At 50.1% G+C, this 27,851-nt stretch overlaps 1 protein-coding gene and 1 long non-coding RNA gene across 13 annotated transcripts in view; one reads left to right on the forward strand and one right to left on the reverse strand.

Moving 5' to 3' along the window:
- The window catches only part of SMCO4 (single-pass membrane protein with coiled-coil domains 4), a 62,872-nt gene extending 41,251 nt beyond the window's left edge, over positions 1 to 21,621 (forward strand). For 8 of the 12 annotated variants that reach the window (XR_007404521.1, XR_003124982.2, XR_004807984.2 and 5 more), the window contains exons 2-3: positions 142 to 213; positions 20,843 to 21,621. Coding sequence is in view for 1 of the 12 variants with exons in the window: in XM_035704189.2 (XP_035560082.1) it covers positions 18,785 to 18,912; positions 20,843 to 21,206 (492 nt within the window). In the remaining 11 variants the exon portion in view is untranslated. Of the gene's footprint in view, positions 1 to 141; positions 214 to 15,166; positions 15,542 to 17,649; positions 18,657 to 18,683; positions 18,913 to 20,842 lie in introns of those variants that run through there. The other 4 variants (XR_007404522.1, XR_004807987.2, XR_003124984.3 and 1 more) reach the window with 4 other exon arrangements.
- On the reverse strand, positions 2,463 to 15,190 carry LOC125753232 (uncharacterized). Its single transcript, XR_007404523.1, has 3 exons — positions 15,054 to 15,190; positions 12,784 to 12,835; positions 2,463 to 2,544 (listed from the first exon to the last, which is right to left on the reverse strand). It is a non-coding gene; the product is annotated as an uncharacterized LOC125753232 (long non-coding RNA).
- Positions 21,622 to 27,851: the final 6,230 nt, after the last annotated feature.

Genomic DNA, 27,851 nt, shown 5'->3' on the forward strand with positions numbered 1-27,851 from the left:
GTGTCCATGTCATTAGTTTGGGGAGGGGTGTCATGGGACTGCCCTCTCCTCATGGACTGGGGGGGATGATCCCACAAAAGGAGTCTGTGGACGGGTAGCTCCCCCAAACGTCTTATGCCTCTTATTCTGATTTCTCAACAGGAACAACTCGAGTCACCTTTACTGGAAATCATTTTGCTGAAGTCCTGAAACTGCAGTTCTTGAAGTTAAAAGGTAAGCAGGAAGTAAATTTGTACCTACTGAAATTCTCTTCTAAAGGAAGCCAGTGTTTGGGGAGAGATGACTGTTGCTGGCATTCCTCAAACATGCCCAGTCCTGTATGTACTCTTTTCTCTTCTCTGCCTGGCCAGGTTCTTGTTGATCCCTGAAGGTCTTAACCAGTGCTACTTCCCTGGCAATCAAGCCTTTTATTTATTTGTTTGTTTGTTTGTTTGTATGTTTTTAAGATTTAGTTTATTTATTTTAGAGAAAGCCCATATAGGGTTGGGGGAGAGCAAGACTAAAGCTGATTCCCTGCTGAGTGTAGAGCCAGACCCAGGGCTCAGCTTGATCTCATGACCCTGAGACTGTTGCTGGGTTGCAGGGTTCTTGTCTCCCAGAGTTGAAAGATGAATCTCGTGGGCAAAAGGGTGAAGTGAAATGAAAGTTTATTAAATGAAGGTAGGAACAGAAAGGAAAGCGAAGGTGTACCCTAGAGGGAGAGTGGCCCTGATAGGTCACCGTCGAGGGCTTTTATGGTGGGCCTTTTATAGAAAACTGACCAGGGAACTTAGTAAATTTCTTGTCTATAACATTTAAGATGAACAACATGGATTTGTAAATGTTATGAAAATATCTCGTCTATATTTAGAACCAACAGGTGGATTTGTTATGTCCCCTTCCCTCTGGTTAATATCTTGTCCACAGCATTTCTCCACATCTGGGATTTCTCTGAGCCTGAGCGCATAGTGCCCTTACCTCTCTCTCCCTAACTGGCCTCAGTTGTCCCTTTCTCAAGACCACGACCTGGGTCGAAATCAAGAGGCAGACGCTTACCTGATGGAGCCACCCAGGCGCCCTGAAGTCCATCCTTTTTATTCCCTCCTGGTGGATAGTGACTTCTCCAGGCTTGGAACCCCCGTAGTACCATCCCCTTCTCAGTGACGTGCGTCCTAATGAGCCCGGCTCGGTCATTGTGGGCCCCTCCCCGGGCTGCCCTTCTTCCACGGCTCCTTCCCTGTGAAGCTCCCTCCACCCCACCCTGGTGTTTCCACGCTTGATTGTAGTCGCCTCTTTGCAAGTCTTCCCGTAAATAGCCCCCTGAGGGCATATCTGAATTGTGCCTGGATGCTCCGTGAACATTCACTGGCGAACCTCGAACCTCGCCTCCCCCCTAGCCAGCCAGCTCCACCCTGTCATTCTCAAGTCCATTCTGTTCTTTGAGGTTCATCAGAAATTGCTAATCTCTTGAAGCTAAGCTTTTGCGTCTGACATTTATCTTTTATGGGCAACATGGGCCCGGGGTTAGAGCAATAACCCAGAAACTGAGAGGGAAGGGAGGTGACAGGCAAGTCAGGACAGCAGTGACCTTGGGGGCCCGGCTCCCCAGGTGGCCTTCGCCTGCCCCTGGCTGGTGTTGAATGGGGGTTGCGTGAGGTGGCCTTTTGGTCGTGCTGTGGTTGGGGCCCCTCCTGTTTGCTGGATGGCAGACCCCCTCCTCCGTCCACCTGTAAGATCTGAGCACCATCTTGGTCCTTCCCCTTGGAAGCCACTGCTGCCATCACAAAACCGGGGGCCCTGTCGCTTACCTGTCCTCCCCACCCCCGCGTTCCCTCCAGAGAGAGGGCCCTTGACCTCCTGCTAGGAGATGCAGCCTGACCCTGGTGTTTCTCCCCACCCAGCCAGGCCACTTCCTTGAAGAAGTAGTTCTCTTTCTTCTAGGACCTTCCAGTCAGTCTTAGAAGTTTTATTTTTGTTGGGTCTTATTTAAATGAGGGAAATTTAATTAGCTTACATTAATACCACGCTGTCCTACTCTATGAGTAAACTGAAAAACACTAACAGGGGTTTAATCTAGCCATATCTTTTTTTTTTTTTTTTTAATCTAGCACTTCTAATGCTGCTAATGCTGGTTTTTCTCTCCCTTCTCCTTTAAATAATTGCAAATGCTTCTATTAATCAAGGCGGCAGAGCACAGTGCTTTATTGCCATGTGGAATTGTGTAGTTAAATGCGATTTTAAAAAAAATGGCTCAAATTTTAATTAGAAAGCAGATTGTTAAATGACATTTTGATTTGTCCTTCGATGGGGAATTGGGAAATAGACCCATGGTAGGAAACCAGGTTCTAGTCCAGGAGGCATATTAACTTAGGAGCAGGATGTGATTTCAGTGAGTCATTGTTTTCCTGAAATAGGCTGTCTTCTCTGGTTTTCTGTTCAGAGGGAGACCTTCCTCTGTAGCTGATAGCACCTTAGGTTAGCATTTCCCCAGGAGAGAGTCCAGCTTGGAGTCAGTCCCCAACGCAGGACACAGGATCAGGTTCCAAGGCCCTTTTGCTGGGACTCCTGGAAAACATCAGTATCGAGAAATCAGCAAACCTATTACAGTGCCTGTAATGAAACAAAATATTGGGCTACGTACTTTAATTCCCATTGTGGTGTGATGAGAATAGCATTTTCCTGTTAAAGTGACTGCTTTCTTGTCTCAAAAGCTGGTCTGTGCATCCCTCCTGAAGGGCATCATAGAAGCAGCCTGCATGTGGCCCAGGTTGGCCCCATACGCTCCTTATGTGATATCCCCCACCTTGAGGTTGGCGTGGTGGTAGGATATCTAGGCACCCCAGAAGGAAGGTGGGGGGGGGTCACCAGTGAGAAGACCCCTGGCCTTTGTCATTCCACATGACTCCTCTGTGCCTTGTAGGACATTTTATACTGTTACAGCAGCTCACAAACTTGAATGTCTTGAGGGTACTTCAGACTCACTGGGTGCAACGTTTGTCTCGGTGTCTTTCTACCACAGCCCCTCCGCACACCTCCCCTCCTCTGTCTCGTTAGGGCACACAGCCAGAAACTGGGGAGTCATCTGTTAACACTCACCTTTCTCTTCCTCCAGATCCCCAAGTCCTTGCAATGCTTCTAATATAGACCTTGAATTCATCTGTAGCCCTCCCATGTCCAGTCCCCAAGGCCAGTGACACCAGTTAGTTGCCTAGGTCCCTGCAAAGGCTTTTGAGCTACTTGTCCCGCTTCCACTTTCCCTCCATTCTGCTCATCACTCTGGACTCAGAGTGATCTTTAAAACGCTTGTCACACCATTTCACTCCTTGCTCACACCTGTCACAACCTCCTCCTGCATGTGGATGAATCCCATATGCCCAGCATGGCCCACAGAGAGGACTGCACGGTCTGGGGCTCCAGACCTGGCAGGAGGCCTCGCAGCACTGGTGACATCATGTTCAAGCGGCTTGTGAGACTCCTTAACCTTTCACTCTTGGCTTCCTCAGCAGAGTGTCATGAATTTGATTTTCCAAGGGCAATAAAATAACTGTCAGCGTGGCAAAGGAGTTCTTAGAATGGATGTCGTGTTCTGGAAAATGGTGTAGGGAGTGATTTGTTCCTCCAAACCCCAGAATATCAACTCTTAGAACACAGAGGTGGACTACTATTTCATCTGGAACTTTTTTTTTTTTTTTTTTTAAGATTTTTTATTGATTCATGAGCGACACACAGAGAGAGGCAGAGACATAGGCAGAGGGAGAAGCAGGCTCCATGCAGGGAGCCTGATGCAGGACTCAGTCCCAGGACCCTGGGATCACACGACCTGAGCCAAAGGCAGACAGGTGCTCAAGCACTGAGCCATCCAGGGGCCCCTTCATCTGGAACTTTAATAAGCAAATAAGTAATATGTAATCTGCTAAAATGTTAATAGCTTTGCTACTCACCAAGTAGACTTCCTTCCAGATAGTTTAGTGTCAGACGTGCAAACCCTTTAGCTCCAGAAATCATGACTGGAAGTTGGTTCCCCCACCCCCCCCCACCTTCCAGAAGATATTGAAGACTGACATTCTACACGGAAAGAAAAGCAGCACACTACATATTAGCATTCAGCTTTCCTTTTTAAAAAGTTTCTCCTATCCTGAAGCCCACACATGTTCCTTACTTAACCTTGGGCTTAACTTTTGTGTGGTTTGTGGCACTGTGCACGCACAAACACTTGAATCAGTGAAACCTGTCTCTGCTGAGTGACACTCTCTGTTCTCCTCGGGCCTTCCATTCAAGGTAATTGATGGGGAAACTGAAATTCCAGCTGTCATTTTGGCATACTATGACCTCAAATCAAGACAATTTTGCTCTGATCTTGAACTTGAGATTTTTTGTGATTTTTTTGTGATAAAGTGGTTCACTTTGATGAGTTACAAACACAGATCATAATGAGAAGACCAGGCAAAGTGATCCTAATACAGGTGCCATGGGAGCACAGAGATGAGCCCCTTCCTTACCCACCTCGGGGCCTGGAAAGTCATGAAATGATTGCAAGAGTATTTGACCCATGGGATGGGTCTTTTTTTTTTTTTTTTTTTTTAAGATTTTATTTATGTATTTGAGAGAGAGAGAGTACGCACAAGCAGGGGGTGGGACAGAGGGTGAAGCAGACTCCCCGCTGAGCAGGGAGCTCACCGTGAGGCTTGATCCCAGGACCCTGGCTTCATAATCTGAACCAAAGGCAGATGCTCATGGGACTGAGCCTCCCAGGCACCCCCAAGAAATGGGCCTTAAAGGAGGAGTTTGCCATAGGGAGGAGTGGCTGGGAGAAAGGAGGTGGGAAAGGGTATTTGAGACCACTGCCTGGATGGGGGCCTGGGAGGTCAGCAGGGGCATGGCCCACCCCGAGAACTGTCCAAGGGTGGTTGTGGCTGCTGCAAGTGAAGGCGTGGGCTGGGGACTGACCACAGGCCAGGGCCCCGATCTTGCAGGGGAACACTGCCATGACATTCTATGCTGGGGCTTCCCAGATCAGATTTGTCTGATCTGTTCCAGGGATTCTGTAGGCATGGTCTCTACTTTCAAGGCTGCTTCTTGATGGCACTGACCCAATTCAGATACACAAGGCCTTTTACCAGGTTTTGTATGGGACTCAAAATACCCTAGACTTCCAAGGCATGTCTACCAGAAATCTGGCTCTCTACCAGAAATCACAAAGACATTTTTAGAAATTACTGAGATGTGATTGGTGTTAAATTACTGCCGTGCTGGGGTTTATGAATGACTCCACTTCCTGTTCCTTTGGGGTCTGGCTGCCCGACCGTGCTTAGAAGTGGTATGTTTTAGGCTCCTATGAAGCACAGACCTACAGGCCGTTGGACTTCCTATGGATGTTGGAAATGGCACTGTAACTGCAACATCAAAACCATCTTGGGTTAGTGATAATTTGTAATTGCTAGGAATCTAGATGCTGAATTTAGCAATTACTTAGCTTGGCTTTCTCAGTGTTAGTTTAGCATGATTTGGTTGGTGGTTAACCTTGACATATAAAGTAATGCATATTTATGCCAGGGATATTTTTTGGCTCAAAAGTTCCCAACAACTAGACTTTAAAACCTATATGAGGTTTAAATGAAAATCCTTTGTATGCTTTGCTAAAGAAGATGCATGCATCTCCCTCATTTGCTTGTGGGGATGGACACATTGTAGCATCCTTTGCCCTGCCTCCACAGGCAGTGATTTTAGAAGAATTTAGAAATATTTACACTTTGTAGAGCTTGAACAAACAGGAAAGTCAGGCAGGAAAAATGCAGGTAAGGAAGCTGTTGCAGAAATCCTCATAAACAAAGTTGAGGGCCTGACCTACTGGTAGTGGGGATGGAGTAGAGAGGATATGTTTGAGAGGTGTCTAGGATAGGGACTGGTAATACTTAGGGAAGAATTTGATATGAGGAAAAGGGGCAGGGGAGGTGTCCAGGAAAACCTCCAACTTCTAGGCAACATTAGTAAGGCTTTTACCATTCAGCAAATACTGAACCCTTGATAGGAGAGGGAGGTAGACAAAGAATGGTTAACTCTTTGAAAAGGCAGAGCAAGAGAGGGGCCATTTTATTTATTTTTTTAAAGATGTATTTATTTTAGTGAGAGAGCATGTGTGTGCACGCGCAGGGTGGAGGGGCAGAGGGAGAGGGAGAGAGAATCTCAAGCAGACTCCTTGCTGAGTGCAGAGTTCCACATGGGGCTTGATCCTATGACCCTGAGATCAGACCTGAGCTGAAACCAAGAGTCAGATGCTTAACTGTGCCACCTGGGTGCCCCACGAAGGGCCATTTTAAAGGCATAAGGGTAGGCAAAAGGGTAACTGATGTTGACTAAGAGGATCAGGAACGTTTTCTCAGCAGCGAGGGTGTGTAAAGCAGGCCAAGTTGGAGAGCCCTGGGACTGGGCACAGGTTGGCCTGTTCGGCTGCCACCTTCCGAGGGGACAGGGCTGTGACTGCTCGATGTGATGTTGGAGACAGGGTTGGGCTCGGCACTCAGAGCCTTGAAGGCCAGGCTGAATCCGCACCATGTTTTGTTGGCCCTGAGAGCCTCGGAAGGCCTGCTGGCTGGAGGACTGAGATTGGACCTCGGGTTAAGTGATACCACTCTGTCTGGAGATTGAGGAACCAGGAGGTGGAGGCAGGAAGATGTGTGGGTGCGTGGCAGTGAAGACCTCGTGGTGGAGGGGAGAACATGCCGGTGCCTGCATCTGCCTTGGTTGCCAGCAGCCTCACAGTGGTCACTGTGTGATGGGGTCATCCTCCTTCCCCCCACCCCCACATCAACCCTCCCGAGAATGCCGACACGCCACTGCATAAATATTTGATCGCTGCTCGGTTTACGGCTGCCTTTTGCAGAGTATTTGAATTTGGGCAGCAGACAAGGCCTACAGGGGAGCACAAATTATAGGCTTCAAGACATTGGCTGGTGGGTTTGTAGAGTCCTTTTGGGATTGATCCTCTCACCCCTGGGTGCTCCCTCCGGCTCCCTCCCACCAGCTGAGAGCTCTGGTGGGGATGCACGAGGTGCAGTGCTGCACACCTTTCAGGTGAGCTCCTGCCTCCGGGTTCCCTGCCTGTCCCTTGTAACACCCTCTGAGTTACAGCCTGTCCCCGACTCTCAGTCCTCTTGCGCTTTCTCCTTCACAGCTCTTCACTCCTTGACATATTCCATCTTCGCCTCTCCTCTGCCTCCCACTGCTAGCATGCACGTCCTATCCGAGCAGGAGCTTTGTTTTGTTCATCGCTCCATCCCCACTGCCGAGATGGTGCCTGGCGCATGGAGGTGGTCCCGGGTCTGGGGAAGCAGTGACTGAGCAGATGCACCAGTCTGCCTCTTCCTCACTGACAGCCAGTCGGTGCCTGGCCTGTGGGAGGTGCTCAGTAAGTGAATGAATGAGTTGGTGGGAGAGTGACCCTGGGGTGATGAGCTCGTCCCCAGCGCCCCGCTGCGCAGCAATTGTATGTGGAGTCCATGAATGGCTGAGAGAGCTTGCCTGCCTCCGAGACTGATGCTCTTGATGGGGTGAGCCCTCCTGTTTTCTCTCTTTGAGGAAGGCCCAGATGTGCAGGCTCGAGTGCGTGTGGTTGTGGTTGCTATTCACACTTGAAAATTCAGTCAATACCTCACTCTCTCCCAGTTTGTCTGCCATCAGCCAGGCTCTGTAATTAACTTGCTGTAATTTAGCTCAGAGATGAATTTTTCATCTTAAAGATGCCATAAACAACCAGTGCTTAGGATATCTTGGTTGTTAATGAAGTCCCTGCCTACCAGAACATGAAGACTGTGCGGCATGCTGAGGACTGTTCGTTAGCTGACACCTGGCCATGGGGGCGAGAGGACAGGTGGATGAGTTATGGCAGGGCTGTGGTCCTGTATTCCTGGGTGCTCCCCAGCAGGCCCATGTGCAGTCAGAGCCCTGGGTGGGGGGGGCATGTGGTGCATCTTCCTTGGTCACGTTTTCCCCAAAGATTTAGGGAAAATAACATTTAAAGAATATTGAGGGGCATCTGGGTGGTGCAGTTGGTTAAGGGTCCAACTCTTGGTTTCTGCTCAGGTCCTGATCTCATGGGTCATGAAATCGAGCCCTCTGTGCTCAGTGCGAACCTTCTTGAATATTTTCTCCCTCTTTCTCTTCCCCTGCTCTCTCTCTCTCTCTCTTTCAAGTAAATAAATCTTTGAAGAAACAAAAAGGGTAATGAAGCGAATATGGATATCTGTTTGAGGAGAATTCAATATCCCTTAGTGGGTAAGAGCAGGGCTCTGGAACCAGACTGTCTGGGTTTGAATCTGTCCCACCACTTACTCGCTTTGTGGTCCTGGGCAAGTGAATCTCACCTCCCCAGACCTCCGTTCTCGCCTCTCAGGTGGGAGCCTGTGACCGATGAGAGCCCCCCGCACAGGGACATGGTCAGCCTTCAGTGACAGCCACAGCAGGCTTTTATCGCGGTGCCATGAACATCGGCCAGTGTTATAAACGACTGCTTGACATTTTTAGATAAAAGAGGAGACAAATGAAATTGTATTCTTGCAGTGGCTCTGCCCCAGACCTGGCCTCCAGGGATGAATGTTCACTCACATCTGCCACATTTGAGATGGACAAGTTAGCAAAGCACGGCCTCCAAAAACAAAACAAAAAAAAACCAACGCATATAATTGGCGGGTGTGCATGTTTTCATGAATTTCCCCCAAACCTTGCCTTAGTTTTGAGCTGTCACAGAGTCGAGCTGTCATTAACAAAGTGATAGATGAGCGATGCTCACGTTTAGTGCCTGTGTCTTATCTTACCTAATTGAGTAGCAGGTGAATTGAGGGAACCTACAGGCTTCGATACAGCTGCAGCCTTTCTGAGCGCTCGCACAGCCGTGACTGGTTGCTTGCCTTCCATTCCCAGCAGCCTGTCACTCATCAAGGCACAGAAGACTGTCCCAGTGGAACCCGGGTCCATCTCTTCCCTCTGGTTTCTGAACCCCATGCCATTCGTCTCTTGGTTTCCCCTAGAGGCAGAGAGCTCCCTCCTCCAAAAGTAGTCGTCTTCCACCATCAGTTCAGCTTCTGCCTTCCCGGGCACGGCTGACCCAGAGGCCTGCAGCCCACGGTTCCGTTCTCCGGTTAGGGACCTCCGGCCCCCGAGCTGGCACTCCTCCACCTCCACCGGGACGTGGCTTACCTCCGAGCGGCCCTCGCTGCGGGGAGGTCTTCTCAACCCAGTGGATATCAGCCTGCGAACAGACTGTGAAATTAGGGGGTTGCATGGGCATTTTTCCTAATCACATGGAACAGAATACTACATTTTCGGAGTGGTTGCTCGGAGTAAGTTTCCATGTTCCCTCGCAGAACTTTGGTTTCAGGCCGTGTGGTGTGCACCGCTGGTTAACTGTGCTGCTTTCTGAGCGTCTGAGCGTCTCAAAAGCCATTGTTCCCAACCCTCTTGCAGGAATCTCGTTACTTTATTTCTCTTTGGTTGCCTCTTTTGTCCTTTCTGTGGTTGGATTTGCTTCAGGTCAGCGGGTTTTAAACAGAGTTGCTGTGCTGGAATGAAGTTGCTGGGCGCCAGGAATTTCTCTCTGACTCCTCATTAAATAACACATTTAAATAACAAGATCCATCCAAGGCCCTGCTTCCCCTCTGTCCTCTCCTGGGTGCCGTGAGAGGAGTGGTGGTTGAGCACTTAGAGCTTCGTGTCACTGCAGGGCAAGTCCTGGCAGGACACTATTTCTTCAGGGCTAGAAGAGCCTCCTCTGTTGCGGGTTCTTGGGAGGCGCGGGTGCAGGCGGCCTGCGTTCATGCGGGCTTCTTTCTTTCCTAGAGTCAAGCAGGAGAGGGGTCATCTTGTCACAAGTTGTCCTGAGAAATGTGACTGTAAGTTGAACAAAAAGAGGGACGTGGCTCCAGAGGCGGAGCAGAATTGGGAATCAGTAGGGCGCTCAGGACCTGAGCTCTGCGTGTACTGGGGATGGAGGGGAGGGGGACACCCCGGACGGGGCACACAGGCCCCGTCCTTGAGGAACAGCAGGTGTTTGGGGTGCCAGGGCCTATCCCCAGCACTGTGCTTTTGTAATCCCATGCGGTCCTCACGTCTTTCTGTCACTGGTCATACAGCCCTGACAACCCCCTGCCCTGCTTCCGTTTAAAGTCCTCCACCTGGCCAGTGGGTGCCATCTGACTCTCCTCGTTTGAAGATCTGCGACCGCTGACTGCAGGTGGACTAGATGCTGCTGTGGTCACACGACAGTACTGCCAGCACCACACTGCTGGCCCAGAACCCGCTCTGCCTTCCCCAGGGGTGCGTCCATCAGTTCTTTTCCCTTCCTTGTCCTGGTGCACTTCCCCCTGTGATGTGAGCATTCTAGAACTGCCTTAACTACCTAACAAACAGAACAAAACTCTTGTCCCCAGAGCCCATAATCCTGATCCTTTTTTTATAATAGGAGGAGGAGGATGCTAGCTAACCTGACCTAGTACTTAGTATGTACCAGGCATTTTTCTCATCAGTTCATTAGACATGATCTTTATCCCCATTTCTCAGATGACAAGTATGAGGCCTGGAAGGATGAAGCACCTTGCCCGAGCTCACAGGGCTGGCAAACGGCAGAACCGGGATTTCAGCGCAGACACTTAACCTCCAGGCCCTGTCCTGGGCTGAGCAGTTGCTGACTGGTGGTCTCCACTCTCTCTGCCCCTTTCCTCTCTGGGACCTACTTGTATCACTGCCCCCTCTTTGCCTCCCTTGGACCGGACTCTTGCATCCCACTGTGCACTTGCCTTCTCCACTGAGATCTCCAACTCCGTGCGTCCCAGCTTCCCCACCCCCACTCAACCTGCCTTGCCTCTTCTCCACGAGCCTGAACGGCCCCTCCATTCTTCCGCTTGCTCAGGTTCTAGTCCATTTCTCTTTTCACCCTCTGGTTCTAGTCTGCTGGTGAATCATGTTGAGTCCGCCTTCAAAGGACACTCAGGATCTGAGCACTCTTCACCACATCTGCCCCTTCCCTGGCCCACGCCACCACGTCACACCTGAATGATGCCCAAGCGTCTTCACCAGTCTCCTTGCCTCAGCCCCGTCCCCCTGCAGCCAGTAGTCCAACAGTGCTCTTTTTAAATACGGGCAGCACCTTCCAGTGGCGCTCATCCCGCCCTCACCTCTGCACGCTCCCTTCTGCCCTCTCCAGTCATGCTGGCCACGGCACTGCCTCTCATCCCACTGGTGGTGGGGTGGAGGCCACCCTCGGGCCTTTGCACATGCTCTGCCCTGCCTGGAGGGTCTTCCCAAGAATCCGCACAGGTCACTTCCTCACTTTCCAGAGTCTCTGGTCCAAAGTCACCTTCTCATGAAGCCTTCCTTGATTACTTTAAATGCGCCACCTCTGTACCACCCCCCTTGACATTCTCTGTGGCACATAGCATCATAAGACACACATTCTGTTCATTTGTGGGTTGTCTGTCCCCCATGTCCTCATAGGCGACCCAAAGGCAGCATTCCGCCTGTCTTGTTCGTAGCCGTAACCCCGTTATATCCCCCGACATACAGTAGGTGCTCAAAACAGATTTGAGCGATAGGTACTTTTATCTCTGGCTTATAGATAGACCAACTGGAAGTCTGAGAGTTACTTGCCCAGGGCCACAGACCCTAAAAGTGCCAGGACAAGGAGGGAAACCCCGACATGAACTTAACTGCTCTGTATGCTCATTTTCTTGTTAAATATGTAACCTGCACAGTGACTGGGGGGGGGGGGGACGCATAATGTGCAGGAAGGCTCTCGTAAACCCCAGAGTGCCAGAGGAATGGTACCTAGCTAATTTACTAAGAACCGCAGCTTTTCATGTCTGTGTTGTTCCACAACCTGCCTGAAGGCTCTTTTGTGTTCTTGGATTTTTATTTAGGAGTAGCTGACACTGGCTTCGCCAAATTACCTACTTTCTTCTTCCTTCTGCCCTTGCTGAGAGAACTCTGTGCCTCCATGTTGGTGTCTGGTGGCTCCTGTCTGTCGGGGGCTCTGATCCCCCCGCTGGCCATCAGGTGGAGAGCCCCCCGGACCTCAGGACCTGTGAGCAGCAGGGAGGGGCAGGAAGGGGGGTGGCTGGAGCTGGCGTGCACGTGGGTGTCACTGTGTGCTCATGTCTGCGTTCCTGGGAAAGGCGCTGATGTTATCAGCAGGTGCTTAGCGGGTGTCAGGAGTCCCGTCTTGCACAAGTCTCCTGGCAGCCTGCCCCCCCCCCCCGCCCCCACATTCTGCGGCAGACTGGAGCTAAGTGATCACAGGCCCATTATGGCTAAATACCAGGGATGGAGAACGAAGTGGGCACACTTGATGAACCACAGAGCTGCTGCTCTCTAGCACACAGTTTGTTTCCCTGAATGCAGGGCAGCTTCCCCAGCCTCCTAGCATGGGGCACGGAACAGCTCAGGCCTTCTAGTGCTTCCTGTTAGGGTAATGACGCAGCCCCCCTCGCACATACCCTTCATCCCCAGTGTTCATTCATTTGCATGCCTGCTTTCCAGGGAGGAAAAAAATGCAGCCATTATCTCGGTGGGCACCTTAAACTGCCTTTTCCAAATTACAGGAGAGGCATGGCACTTGAGAAGAGGTGACCAGTGAGGAGAGATGGAAAGAAGGCGGGCAGTCTTCCGAGGTGGCTGTCTTCCCTGGGGAGTCACCACCTGGGCCTGGCTCCTGTACTCGCATCGGTTGTGCCGGGATGTGAGGGTGCAGTTGACACAGGTCGCACCTGATTGTGTGGGGATGTGGGGGTGCGCTTGACACAGGTCTCAGCCGCTTACCTCTGTCACTCGGCCAGGCCGTGCTGTTCCCCACTCGCATCCTTCCAGCAACCTGTGACATCGGGTAAAAACAGACAGCAGGGAAGTCAGGTGACATCAGAGCAGCCTGGCCCAGGGTGAAAATTCAGGCAGGATATGGTGCATCTCAACCAAGGTGTGCCGCCCAGCCCAGGGTTGGTGTGCAGTGATATTTTTCAGGACTTAGGGCAAGTCTGGCTATAGGCAACAGGCTTTATCCGCTGCCAAGTGAGACAAGCCCAGGAGGGCCCGGGCTCCCTCTTGCATACCCTTCCTGAGGCTGATGGGCAGGAGCCAGGCATGGACTTCTGAGTTGGCATCCCATCACCCCATGTGCTTCTAGGGCATGCCCAGCCACCAGAGGCAGCTAGGTGCGGCATGAGGAGCAGGGTTCCCAGGCCAGCTAGAGCTAGGGGAATTTCAGCTGGACTGTTGACCTTCTATAGGGCCTTCCCTAAGCCCCAGCTCTCTTGTCTGCAAAAAGTGGTCACACACAGCCCCAGCTCCCTTCTCCTTGTCCAGGTGAGCTTTGTGTGTTCATAGATGGCCATAGTGCGGTAGCTTGACAGTCCGCAGGAAGTGATAGCTGCCACGCGGCAGTGGGGTACCTGGAAGGTGTAGTGGGGCCCCACAGAGAGGACTGGAGGACTTTGGAATTAGGTCTGAGTTCAGATCCTAATTCTGTTCATTCCTAAAATACTTAGCAAGTGCTTATTAGGGATTTTACGCTGGGGTTGAGACTACTGGCTCCCTAATCATATTTGATCTTGAGCAAATCCCCATGTTCCTCTGAAGCTCAGTTTCTTCGTGTAAAAGGGGTAAAGAATACCAATCTTTCAAGACTGTGTGGAGAATGACCTGAGCATTTAGAAGTGGCAGCTAGCTACTTTATTATTCTCTACTACAACTTTTTCTGCTGCATTGTAGAATTTTCTACTGTAACTGTGGTTAGTACGAAAGATGAATTGCCTGTGAGACTATTCTCGCTTTGATATTTAATCCAGCAGGTGTTTGCTGAGCACCTGTTATGTGAGGGGCACCATGCCAACCCAGCAAGACACATTTGCCATCCCCCGGGAGCACACAGTCCAGCGGGGGCCTCAGAGCCCCGGCCACTTACTAGCCACTGGCCAGTGCTGCAGTGGAGGCATAAACTGAGCCCTGAGATAGCACTGAGGAGAGAGCCACTGCTTCAGCCTGGGGGAGTTGACCAACGATGAGAGAGACCGCATCAGGCAGGTGATGGTGCAGGGGGAGAGGGTCCCCAGCAGATCGGGGCTGGGTTGTAAAGTCTGTGGGCTCCTCCCTGCTGTGAGTTGAGGCTGAGCTGTGGAAAGCTTCTCAGAGGGCAGGACGTGGCACTCCTTACTGCCCAGGGGAGGCCCAGCACTGTCCTGTAAAAGTGTCATGTGAACCATTCATGGAATTAAAACTTTCTGGTAGCCACATTAAAACAGGACATAGAATACAGGGGAAACTAACAATATTGTCAGTTCAACAGGGGATACTAACAATATTGTCATTTCAACATGAATGAGACTTCAGCATCAAAATAGTATATTTCAATATACTATCAAAGTGTTATTGCAGCAGGAATCAGTATAAAAATTAAAATGACAACTTTTACACGATTTCTTTTGGTATGAAGTCTTCGAAATCTGTGTATTTTGCAGTCCAGCACAGTCCAATTTGGACCACATTTCTGATACTGGAGCCACATGTGGCTAGTGGCGACCACTTGCTACCTTGAGCAGTGAAGGGGTTAGCAGTTCTGGAATATGAGAATTGGCAGTGATTTGTGTAATCCTGAATCTTCCCTCCACCTGAACCAGCCTTCTCCTTTCAGGCCTTTGAACCAGCCTGCCCACCCCCAGATTGGTAACTGGTAGTTTTCAGGGGGCAAAAGAGAAAAAACTGGGGGAACCCCATCATCCATGGGTTATATGGTACAAAACCAAAATGCAAGAATTCCCTGGTGGCGCCTCCCTTTATATGAATCTCTACCAGATAGACCTCCCTGGAAAGCAAGTTCCTCTGTGCCATTTATTGATCACCTGTATGACCTATTAGTGTACTAGATATTTCAGATAATACATCCTAATTTTTTCAACAGCTCTCTAAAGCAGGTTTTCTTATCTCATTTTACAGAGGAGGAAAGTCAGGGCGTGAGAGATTAAGTACTTTGCCAAAGGTTGTGTGACTGGACGTGGCTGAGCTGAGGCTCAGACCTGGTGTCACACCCTGCTTCTTACCTCTGCTCCTGGCTGTTTCCCTATTAGAGTTCAACACTGTATGTGCATTAGGAGCTCTAAACTGGAAAAAATACACGTGAAGACCTTAATAAGCACATGTTTACATAAAAAACACTGGAAGATGATAATCAGAGAAAAGTCATAAACTTAATTCTGTATAAAAGGATGTGTTCCCACCCCCTGCTCTCTGCCTCCCTGCCTCCTGCCCACGCACACTGGGACCAGTTGGAATGTTGCAGTGCTGACCAGTTGCCATGGACTGGCATTGGTGGGGGAGGGGGCAGGCAGCTGGAGTTTCATTGGAATCGGGTGGGACTCCGGTGTTTGTGAAGTCTTCCGTTTCCCGGGTTAGGGGAGCTAGAGGCACAGGTGGGGACCAGGTGCCAGTCCCAGTTGTAAAGCTGAAACTGTGTTAGTGGCTTCTCTGTCTTGCTGGGGCTGCTTGCTGGGAAGGAGCCAGACTGCAGTGTCCTCTCCCTCAGGGGCTGGTAAGCAGTGATGTGGCCCCAAGGCGGGGAGTGGGTCAGGGAGATAGGGGGCAGGTGGGCAGGCAGAGGTGGGCCATGACCATTGGGCTTCGGAGTCAGACTCGAGATTGACCTTTGACTCTGCCACTCCCTGATTTTGTGACTGAGGCAGGGCTTTGGATTGATTGCTCGTGGGTGGAACTGGAGCAGTTACTGTGGCCAGGGCTCTCTTCACTGGAAGCTAGAGAGCCGGTGGAGCCACCTCCAGGGAAAGAGGTATCGGTCATCGGAAGATACAGAAACCGTCCGTGTACCGTCAGGACAGAGCCTCGCAGAGCCGGGTCGGACGGAAACTCCACTACAAAGACGGGAGTGCAGTCCCCTGGGCTCCTGTCTCCTCTCCCCCAACCAGCTCTCCCGCTTTCTTCTGCACATGGCATCAGATGGCTCCCCAGTGGCTGCAGCTGTGTGATCGTCCAACTCCAGCATCCCTTACTGTTTCTTAGCATAGGTTTCTGAAATACAGGCTGATTTCTCGAGGCAGGCACACATTTCAGAGGGCCTGGCCGAGCCTGAATGAGCCAGCCCTGTGGTCCAGCAAGCCGAGGCTGGAGCGTGTGGCAAGGTGGTCCTCAGATGGCCCCAGGAGGCAGGGCCCGGGTATTTAAGCATATATGAACTTGAGCCATAAGGGCTGACGTTTCCCTGCAAAGTTTGCTGTTCTACCCTCCAGGACGGTTCTTTCATGCCTGCTCTTTCCTCAGGCCTACCTCCCCACTCCTCAGACTCGAAGCCGAGCCCTTTCCTGTTTCATTGAGAAAGTCCAAGCCTCTCATTCCTACCACACAGTACAGACCTGCCTTCTCCTGTCCCCGTCCTCCTTGCCTGCCTCCTGTTGGATTCAGAGTTGTGCCTTTGCTTCTCTCAAGGGCAGAACGGTCCTTCGGTGCTCTCGGCACGCTCCCACAGACCTCCACCTTGTCAGCACCAGGTTTCTCCCATTCTGCTGGATACCCCGCCCCCGACCCCCCAGGTTCTGTACCAGCTGCATGTGCTTTTCCTGCAAGAGCTCAGACCAGTTGTCTGGGCAAGTGCCCGTCACAGTGCCAGCACGTGAACCATTTGTCACAAGCTGTGCCAGGACTGGGAAGTTTGCACAGAATGTAAGTCAGCAGTGCCCTCTGCCTCACTGAGTCCAGCTGACTCTTTTTCGTGGCAAAACTTTGTGAATGAAGGAAGCAGCGTGTTCCTTTGCATTCTGGCACAAGCTCCTCTCCTCTGATGAGCAACAGTTTGCGGACTCGCTTGTAGTTGCCCTCGTCTGAGCCTCCCCTCGTGCTCCTGGAGCCACTCGTGTCAGAGCTTCATGTTGCTGAAACCAGTAGAGGCTGCTTCATGGGCTCTCAGGAGTGTTTTGAGGCAGTGCCCTTGATTCTCCTGGTCTCTAAGACTTTATATCCTGGTTCTCCCCTTCCTTTGCCTCATCTCCCCTGGCTTCTTTGCCTGCCGCTTCCCTGCCTGCCCTTTGACTGCAGGTGCTGCAGGGCCCAGGCCTGGCCCTATCTCCATCTGCCCAGCCTTTAGCGAGCTCACCTTGTCCAGTAGCTGATGACTTCCCAATATAGATCTGCCGCCCAGACCGGGCTCCTGAGTCATTGCTCCAGCCGCCTCCTTGATATTTCCATGGTGATGCCCAATAGGCGTCCTCACACGTGGATAGATATGAGCGGAGCACTGACTGTTCTTTCTCAAGTCTCCCCCTTCCCCCACCCCTTCTCCCTCAGCTCGTGAGGCAGGACTACCACCCAGCCTGTTCACCTGTGGTTCCCCCCCCCCTTACCTTGCAGGCCACATCTACTCTGAAGTAGGGCCTACTGGTTGTGCCCCAAGAGACAGCCCAATGCCATCCTCCTCCCTCCCCTGGTCTGAACCATCCCCCTCTTTGTGCCTCCCTGTCTGAAGCTCTCCAGTGCCTTATGCTGCTCTTGGGATGAAAACGTGCCTCTTTACCACAGCCTGGGAGCCTCCGGATACCCTGGCCTCTGCTGCCCTTTCCAGGTCCAGCTGCCGCCCTTCTCCTGCTCCTGCCACTTCTGCTGTTCTACCCCACTTTTTTTTTTTTTTTAAAGATTTTATTTATTCATGAAAGACACAGAGAGGCAGAGACACAGGCAGAGGGAGAAGTGGGAGCCTGATACGGGACTCGATCCCAAGACCCCGAGATCATGACCTGAGCTGAAGGCAGATGCTCACCTTTGAGCCACCCAGGTACCCCATGTTCTACCCCACTTTTGTCCCAGCTGGTCCCCTTCCCTCTTCTCCAGTGTCCTCTCAGAGATGGTTTCCCTGATTCGGGGGCCCCAGGGAGAACATGGGGCTGTGCTTTGAGGGCCTCAGTATAGGTGAGCGGAAGCAGGGAGACTGCCTGCTGTGACCTACTGGAGAGCCCAGAACTCAGACCTGTGCATTTGGCCTTGAACTCCCGACCAGACCTGTGCTGTCCCCAGCAATGTGAGGCTTTTCTCTAAGCCTCCAGGAACTTCTGGAGGCATCTCACAGATGTCAGGGGCTGGGCAGCCTCCGTGGCGCTAATGCAGGAGGGTGCAGATGGCAGCTAACTGAGCAGGACTGTTGGCCCTTGCAAACCCTGGGCTCCTGGAGCCACCCACCCATGGCCAGTCCCATGAGGGGTCATGTGGGCAGCCAGGGCAGGTCCTCTGTTTTTCTTAGACCCACAGGCCATTAACTCCACGGAGAGCGCTGCAACCAGAGGGCTGCTCATGGCTCGTCTCTCCTCACGATCCTGAGGCCGTGTCAGGGAGAGTGGGAGGGCGGGCTGTGGTTTCAGAGTCCACAAGGGATGATGCTCTGCTGTCCATTGCTCTCTTAGAAACCCCTGTTGGTGCTGTTTACAAACCAGGTGACCAGTGGGTGATCAGTGGCAGGACTTTTTTTTCTCTTGCTCCCTGGTTTCCTCCCTTTCCCATCCAACTCACAGGCTGTTGGGGTGAGTCCCAGGAGCATCAGCTAATGGACAGTGGGTGCCTCCTGCTTGCTGTGCACCATGTCACGGGTTCTCGTCTCGTCCTCACCAAGGCCCTGCAAGGGGCACACTGCCACTCTCAGCCCCTCCCAGGTGAGCAGCTCAGTAAGAGGAGAAAAAGCTCAGGGAGGCCACTTGGGCTACAGGCAGGAGAGTTGTGGAGAGAGGGAACCAGCTCCCTCTGGCTCCACACCTGTACTGTGCCCCTGTGGGTATGCCCCATGGACAAGCACCTTTTCCAACTGCCACGGTCAGCCTGTGTGAGAGAAGCCCTTCTGATGGTTCAGCTGATGGCGGTGAGGCCCGGTGAGGCTGAGGGACTCGGCCACAGCCATTCATCCAGTCAGAGGTACGTCCAGGTCCTTTTGAGCAGCCTGTGGAAGATTTGTAAAGAATTGGTGAAGCCAGGGATTCCTACACCTGTCAGGTGTTAAGAAAGTGCTAGTGGGTTATTTTTAAAAGCTTAACGGAAATTGCATACAGCCAAAATCGGGCTGCCCTGACTTTAAGATCAGCTTCGGGCTGGCCTTATGCCATCCCAGTGCACGAAAACCAGTCATCTTGCATTATAAGAAACTCTGCCTGGTGTGGGCAATACAGAAAAAAAGTCCTGAGGTCCATATGCAATGAGAGCACTGCTAAGAGATTAGGTCTCATATAAGACCTCCTCTGTCTCAGAATCCACATTCCAGACTCTGCCATTTAACATTGTCACTCAGGTGTAAACGCCATCTTCCTCCTCAGTGTGGTGACAGGCCACCCACGGCCCTTGGAAAATAGTACACACACAGAATCGGGTCACAAAAGTGTCTTTGTCAGGGGGCCCCTGGGCAGCTCAGTGGTTGAGCGTCTGCCTTCAGCTCAGGGCATGATCCCCGGGTCCTGGAATCGAGTCCCACATCGGGCTACCCACAGGGAGCCTGCTTCTCCCTCTGCCTATGTCTCTGCCACTCTCTCTGTGTGTCTCATGAATAAATAAAGATTTTGAAGAAAAAAGTGTCTTTGTCAGATGAACATTGGCAGGTACTGCCCTTCTGCCTCTGAGAGCATCTAACTCCACGCTAGTCCCAGGATGCCGTAAGGGACAGATGTCTTTTTTGTCTGGTATCCAGCCTCCCCCTCTTTGCTGTGTTTAGAAAACACTCCACCTACTATAGAGGCTCAGCGGCTGGGCTCTGGGTAGATTGGGCCTCGGTGTGACGAGTCCGATACCCACGGGAGCCGGCGGTTTATCCTGGACAGTGACAGCAGCTACACCTAGTCTCTAGGGACAGCAGCCGTAGCCGCCGGGGCTCCTGCTCCAGTGATAGAGCCCAGGTGCTGACATGGTGTGAGTTGGGTTCTGCTTATGGCCGCCTGCTCCCTTGTCCTGCTCACTTCCTGAGCCTGGTCCTCTGGCTTTTCTGGGGATCCTGAGAGGTGCCAGACACTCCTCCGTCTCATCAGCAGCCAAAAGATTGCTGTTGCTTAAAGCTAAGAAGCACACTTGTCTGGAACTGTTGCTCTAAAGTCCACGGGTTTGTAATTCATCCTTAGGCCCCTGACAGCACGGCTTCACCACCTGAGCACCTCCTCGGGGCTCGGAATGTGCCAGGATCCTAGTTTGAGTGGGCGGCAGGACACGGGCCCAGCCAGTCTCTGTTGTCTGACCCAGGTCTCCACTCTGCCTGCCACCCCCCGTGCACCCCCAGACCGCGGGCACTGTGACGGTGAGACAGTCCTGCACCTCTTTCTCAGTATCTTGGGCAGTGCCCGGCACGCAGTAGGTGCTCAGGAAGGTGTGACGGAGGGGTGAACCGGTGCCAGCGGAGAAGTCCGTGCCTCTGGGCTCTCTCCAGCCCCGGGGAGGCCGGCCCGGCCTGCGATCGGGCCCAAGGCTTGGGCAGGACGGAGCCACGTGCCTGGAGAGCACAGGTTGCTGGCCGCTCGCCCCTCCAGATGGCTGGGGACGTTGTGGCACCCAGAACAGTGAGGAAAGCCTCCCTGGAGAGGAGGAGCCTCAGCGGTGGAGAGACGGGTGCCCCCCTCTCCTCTACGCGGAGACAGCGTGCACAGAGGCCCTATGTGAGCAGGCCGGAGACCCGTTCCCCGTGCGCCCCCGGGCCCGGCAGCGCAGGGTCCCTCCAGCTCACCCCCACACCACTATGCAGAGTCCGTCTCCAGAGCCCTACTGTCCCTACGCCCTTGCCTTCGGAGTTGCTGGGTTCACAATTGCCTTTCACTCGATGGTTCCTTTTCCCTTTCCCTCTGTTCATGTTTGATCATCGTTCTTTCTGCAGGAGGTTCGGTGCCAAGGCCGGAGAAGTGTGGCCCTTCCTTCCAGACCCTCTCCGACGCACCCTCCTAGCATCACTCAGGCAAGATGCGGCAGCTCAAAGGCAAGCCCAAGAAGGAAACGTCCAAGGACAAGAAGGAGCGGAAGCAGGCCATGCAGGAGGCCCGGCAGCAGATCACCACGGTGGTGCTGCCCACGCTGGCCGTGGTCGTGCTGCTGATCGTGGTGTTCGTGTACGTGGCCACGCGCCCCGCCATCACCGAATGAGCGCTGGGGGACTTCCCCAGCAGGCAGCAGAGGCCCGGGAGGGGGAAGGCAAAAGAAAGATGGCCTTCGTGTTCAGAGATTTTCCTAATGCTGAGCTCTGAGCAAGAGCACCCTGTCTTCTCTGGTCTTTGACTTGATTAAAGTTTCTCCAATTTCCCTGGGAGGGAATAGGGAACGTTTTATCAGTGAACGTGCCATACACCTTATGGTCCACTTCATGTGCCTTTCAGACTTCAAAGCAGTGTGCGTGTGTGTGTGTGTGTGCGCGCGTGTGTTTCTTTTTCCGCTCCTAAGATCAATATGTAGCTCCACCCGGTGAGAGGAGGCATCTCTGGGTCATGAATCATTTGGAATCAGTGCTTACCCCATCCACATTGTTTAGAACATGACTCTTCCTACATGTGTTCACAATTTCCAAAGGGACTGTATTTCTTCTCTGTGCTTAATGTGATTTGAAATATGTCGACTCAAAAGTGAAATATTTATTTTTTGAATAAAGGAGATAATAGCCTTAAACTGGATGTTTATCTTGCTTTGCCAGGAAGTGGCCTTGCTCTCGGAGGCGCAAGAAGGTGCTGTGTGTCTGTGGGGAACCCTCTCCAGGTGGCCGGTGGCCGTCTTCAGTCCTCCCCCCACCCCCAGCTCCCTCTTCACTCCCTCTCCCTCCCCGCCTGAATCCTCAATATGGTTTGTGCTTTTTGACTGTTAAAGATGGAGAGACTCTTAAGAGGGGCAGAGAGGGTGCACTAATTGGTCTGTGTGAGCAAAGTAAGAGTTCTAATTGGAATAGGACTACAAGTGCTTTTTACACCAGTTAGAAGCTGCAGTAGCAGAGTGGTCCTGAGGTAAAGGTCAGACTTCGTTCTGTTCCTGCTGAAAGGATGCAAATTGTTTGCAGTCCAGCTGAGTTTTTGATGCAATTTGGCCCTGCTAGAAAGGTGTTCTGCATTGTATTCTGAGGGCATTGTTAGCCTGGCCCCGGTTCCTGATGGAGTGACCCCTCTTTGGAAGTCAGATTCGTGGTGACTGTTCTGAGGGCGTCTGTCCTCCCATCATTACTGATTACAGAGAGATTTGTGGGGTGAGAAGTGCTTTTCTAATCATGGTGGCTACATGACTTGCTCACTGATGCCTCAGGTGGTTGGCTGGGGACTTGGGGCCTCTTGGAGCGAGTTCTTCAGGAAGACGAAGCAGCTGTTGAAGGACCCCAGCTGATGCCCTGTGTTCCTGGGACTCAGCGGGGCTGGCAGCTCTGTGGGCCCCTCCGTGGGAGCTGGTCTCAGAGGGAGACACTGCGTGGCCTTAGACTCACTCAAGTGCCCATGGCCCTGACATGAGATTTACTAAAATATTTATCAAATGCAGAGGCTGCTAGCCTAAAGTTTTTCTTAGGTTTCTACTTTTCTCTCCCTTGTTTGGTTCTCTTCCGAGCCCCAGTGCTTGTAGTCTGTGAAAGATAGGAGGCACAGAGCAAAGAGGAGGCATCCCTGTTCTCTGCAGTGGCCACGGGGCCACTGAAATGAGGGGTTGTGCCCAACCCCCCCCCCCCCCGCCCCAGGAGTGAGTGTGAGGCTGGTGCAGGCACAACCCATCCTCCCCACTAGAAAGAGCCCAGATCACATGTCATGTGATTGCCTGCTCTGTGTTTAGTTCACAGCCTACACTGAAGAAAACCGTAGAAGCCCACCGAGTCTCAGTTTCCCGTCTGTAAATAACTAGTCAAGTCATTTCTAGGAAAGTGGGCCATCTAGTAGAAAACAAGGTTTATTGAGCTAACTAACCTGGGTTTTATGCAGGTTTTGCTGCCAGAACCCCTCTGAGTCTACTTCCTCCTATGAAAATGGAAGGTATCTTGTCTCATAGGGCTGTTGGGGGGAAATCAGTTGAAAAAGTAAATTTGTAAAGCCAGGTTGGGCACCTGGGACATGGGGGTGACTCTATAAATAGTAACGGTAGCTCAGTAGTTTACATGTATTAACTTGTATAATTCTCATACAGCCCTAGGAGGTGGGTACTGTTAGTACCCAGTTTACAGATGAGTAAACTGAGGCAAGCCAAGAAACTTGTCCGTGTAGAGCAGCCCAGATTTATTTTTATGCTTTTGTTATGGGCAATTTCAAACATATACAAAAGTAGAATAATACAATATACCTCCTGGAGCTATTGACCAGTTTCAGCAAGCCAGCACAAGGCCTTTCCTGCTCATCCATCTCTGCCACCCCCACATCCAGCCACCCTCACGTGCACATACACATTGGGTCTTTTTCCAGCAAGACGGCACATGGGATCAAGGCCCAGACAGTCTGGCTCCAGCGTCAGTGCTCTTCATTGTAAGATCTGTTACCTCCTAATAAATACTAATTTCCTTCTCTTCGCTCTGCCTGTCTAAAGAAACTTATCCTGCCTAGATGTGTGTGAACAGTACTGGTAACAGTTGACGTGAACAGCCTTGGACTCCATCTTTAGACCAACAGGCCCGGGTTCAGCTGTGCCCACTGGGTATCTAACAGCCTGCTCAGTCTCTCATCTGTTGCTCACTAGGCAAGGACCCGTAAACCCATCACAATCCAGGAGACATATGTTTCCTGGGTTCCTTATTACAACATTTTGGCCTTCTTGCCCAGGACATTTGGGGTATGGTGTGAGGAGAGGGCTCTGGGAACTTATAATGCAGCCACTTTCTAGCCAGATGACCTCAGTCAGGTTCCAGAACCTGAGCTGAGTTCATTTTCCTATGTAGATTGGGACGATTAATAGGAGATGAGCATGACATCACACCTAGAATGTTGGAGATGCTCAGAAATCACCATTCACTTCCTCCTTGTGAAACCTCACAGAACCTACATCAAGGCCCGCCTCCCAAGGCTTCTTGCTGGACTGACAACAACGTGTAACAGATCCTTTAGGTGCGCTCCTGGCTCTTATTTTCACTCCCTGTTTTCCTCTTTGTTTTCTGTCAGGGGGCCTGGTGGATTTGATCTGGATTTTCAAGAGAAGACAATTACCAGACAGCCTTGGTGAAAGCGGGCTGAAAATGGACTTTCAAAAGTTAACACAACTTTGATGTGAGCCACCTCCTGGCAGGGAGCAGATGCCAATTTACTGCAGGTGGAATTTAATGATTCCCAGGGTAAATAGTACTCCCATGTGGGTGCCCTGGTAATGATTTGAGACACCAGCTTTCACATTATTCCAAGTATTTAGTGGCTTCAAGGCAAAACTGAATGATTTATTAGGAGTTTCACAGAGAGTCATGCTGAGGTTATGCAACAGGATCTGGGCTCTTGGCTCTCAGAGCCCTCATTACCCAGCATAATGTTTCTTGAAGAGCAAATTCCAAAAGAGGAATCGGGCTAGAAACAGGAATAGAAACCATTGTCGTTGGTTTAAAAGGTGTCACTTGATGTGTTTTTAAAAAATCACTATACCAAGATGTATTTGTGTTTCTCCTGGCCCTGAAGCTACCAGCTTTAATTCCTTGTCTGTCAGTTCAAAACAGAGCATCCCACGCCTGCCTATTCTTCATGTATCCTGCGGAGGAAATAGGAAGTCTGCATGCAGTCAGACTCACGTGTAAATTGGAGATGGGGACACCTGCCTCAGAGTTGTCAGGAGGATTGAAGGGATGATTGTCCTTCCCTTTGCCCCCAAAGGATCTCACATCCTTATTTACCTGTTTGTGGTAGAAAAAGAAGGAAATCTCTTGAAACTGTGGCTCTTAGCCTTCTTTTTGGAAGTCCCATCATATATGTGTGCGTGCATGCATGTGTTTGTGTGTGTGTGCATGTATTCCTTTATAGTTCTGTATTGAAAACGTCCCACATGGTCTGTCCACCTGAAGATGTCTGCCTCATTTTGAATGCAATTTTTTTTGTCACTAGGAGCCATCTCTAATTCTGTGTTCTCTACAATATTTGCTACAGACTTGGTTAAGCATTAGAAATGAGGTACAGAATCTTAAGATCAAGGAAATATGTGAGTAGTTCCATCTTGACCCTTTCGGGATATGTGTACCAGAACCAGGTGAGGGTTTGCACATCCTCCGGATTCTTGTCCCACTTTCCGCCAGGTTTCCAAGATCAGGGAAGAGCACTTAGTCATGTAGGATTTGCCTCGCCCACTCTGTCAGGCCTCATTTTTCTTATGCAGCTTTGTGCAGGTTAGTAACCAGTCTGTCCTCTTCTATTCTGAGTATTTTCTCATTATTTTACAAGGAAAAGGTCTCTGACTTCAGTGCATTTCGATTGGTCATCTGTATTAGCTCCCTGCCTGCCAGTTCTCTGGAAAGGAGCCAGTCTTTTCAAAAAGCTTTTAATCCCTTACGCTGTTGAGTAATAATTTAAGGAAAGTAGACCAGAGCAAGCATTGGGATGCTCGGTATTGCCACAGGTAAAGATCTCTCTCCTTCCTTGTCATTGACTTCCTCATTGTTATATGAAGGCTGTCTTATCTTTGAACCTTCCTAGGAAGGAAACTTGTTTTCACCTGCAAATATTCCTTTTCCTACTGAAACAAAGCACAGCTGCCCACATGCTGATCACCTCAGTTCTTTGAGAAAGCATATTAAGCCTTGTTGGAATTAGGCCTAACTCACAAAACATCAACTCACATGGACCAGAGTAAGTGCATAAAGCCCATTGTGGACTCCTTTTGCAAGCCCCTCCACCTTGAAATACCTCTGCCTCTAACTGCATTACTGGCTCAGTTGGAGGTCTATGCATCTGTTTATCCAGCCGGATTCTTGAGAAACATTGAAATTCCCTGCCTCATGCAGTCCTCTCAGACTGGCCATGGCAGCAATTTTAACATTAGCAAAAACAGTTATAAGACTAGCATGCCATGAGGGGCAAAGGATGACATATACCAAGTAACAAAAATAAATGACACTATAATCATAGATATGTATGTTGCTAACAATACAGCTTCAAAATAGGTAAAGCAAGTGACCATGGATGCACTAAAAATAGATCAAGTTTTAGTTAGAGATTTTAAGATACACCTTTCAGAAATGGATAAATCAGCTGAAAAGAGCAAAGACAGAAGATTTGAATGATAAAATTAATCAACTTGATCTAGTAGATAAATACAGATCTTTTCAGTCAACAGAGAATATTTTTTAAAAGCACACATGGAACATTAATAAAAATTGGCTTAAAATTGTTCAAATTTGATGAAAAATATAAACCCACAGGTTCAAGAAGTTCAACAACTCTAAGCAAGGTAAACACACAATAAAACCACACCCGGGCACCTCCAGGTCAGACTGCTAAGAACCAAAAAGAAATTGTTGGTAGAAATCAGGCCTCAAATGCCATCTTTAGCATTTAGTGCTAGAAGATTGATGCTGGCCAAATTCTCAGGAGGAAAAAGCCCTACCCAAGACCACTTTTGTGTTTTTCCTTTGTATATTCATTTATAGTGCGAATAGGCACCAGATACCAGATACTTTTCTGAGCATTGAAATACACCAGTGAACAAAACAGACACATATTCCTGATGGGTGTCCATTCCACTAAGGAAATGTATCAATCAAACTACCACTTCTGTATGAATGTCATGCACACAAACATGGGAAAATTAAGGAATATGTTGCTCATGGGGAGTTTGTAAAGAAGCTACAAGAGGATAAAGCCCAAACAAGAGATAAGTGGAGGAACTACAGCAGAAGAATTTACTATAAGATGAAGAAGGGGGCAGCATGAGTGGCTCAGTGGTTTGGTGCTTGCCTTCGGCCCGGGGCATGATCGCAGGGACCCGGGATTGAATGCCGTGTTGGGCTCCCCGCATGGAGCCTGCTTCTCCCTCTGCCTGTGTCTCTGCACCCCCCTCGCCCCCCCCCCCCCCCGGTGTATCTCTAAGAATAAATAAAAATCTTAAAAAAAAAAAGGATCAAGTTATAGAAGTTATGTTTACAAAAATGCTGTAACAGAAGTTGGAGATAGGAAGAGAAGGTAAGAGGTAATTGAAGTATTTTGATTTCTTGCTCTTGTTATTAGTAAAAATTATTTAAAGTTTATAATTTAAAGTATAAGGGTAAGTACTGAAAGAATAAGTAGAAATAATATAATCAGCAGTGAAGGAGTATGAAGAGGTAAAAGCATACTATTATTTTGTCATCGTTTATTTTATTTTATTTTATTTTATTTATTTTATTTTATTTTATTTTTTTATTTTTGAGCGAGAAGGATGAGCAGAGGAGGGGCAGGGCGAGGGGAGAGAATTTTAAGCAGGCTCCATGCTGTCCATGCTGTGCATGGAGCCTGATGCAGGCCTCGATCTCATGACCCTGAGATCATGACCTGAGCTGAAATCAAGAGTCAGATGCTTAACCAACAGAGCCATACAGGCACCCTTCATCATTTTTCTACAGTGTCATTAGATAGAAGCTAAATGAATAGGAGATTAATAAACAAAGGTAATTACTAAAAGTAAAACAAAATAAAAACCTTTAAAGTGATCAGAACACATATGAGCAAAGGAAATAAGTCATATTGGAAATTATTTTAAAGCATTGATAGAAATAAAAAGTATAAAATATGATGATAGAAACAAAACCAAAGAGCTGTCTTCTCTGTAAATATAAGTGGCCTGGATATACTTAAAGAAAAAGTCTCGAATAGGATTATAAAGGAAAACCCAAGTACACGTAATATAAAAAAGATACGCCTTAAAGTGATTTGAAACCATTGAAAGTAAAAGGGCAAAAAGTAGATCAGTGATACGTGCAGGAAGCAACAATATGGGTA

Source organism: Canis lupus, chromosome 21 (genome assembly GCF_003254725.2).
Source record: "Canis lupus dingo isolate Sandy chromosome 21, ASM325472v2, whole genome shotgun sequence".
NCBI classification, from domain to species: domain Eukaryota; kingdom Metazoa; phylum Chordata; class Mammalia; order Carnivora; family Canidae; genus Canis; species Canis lupus.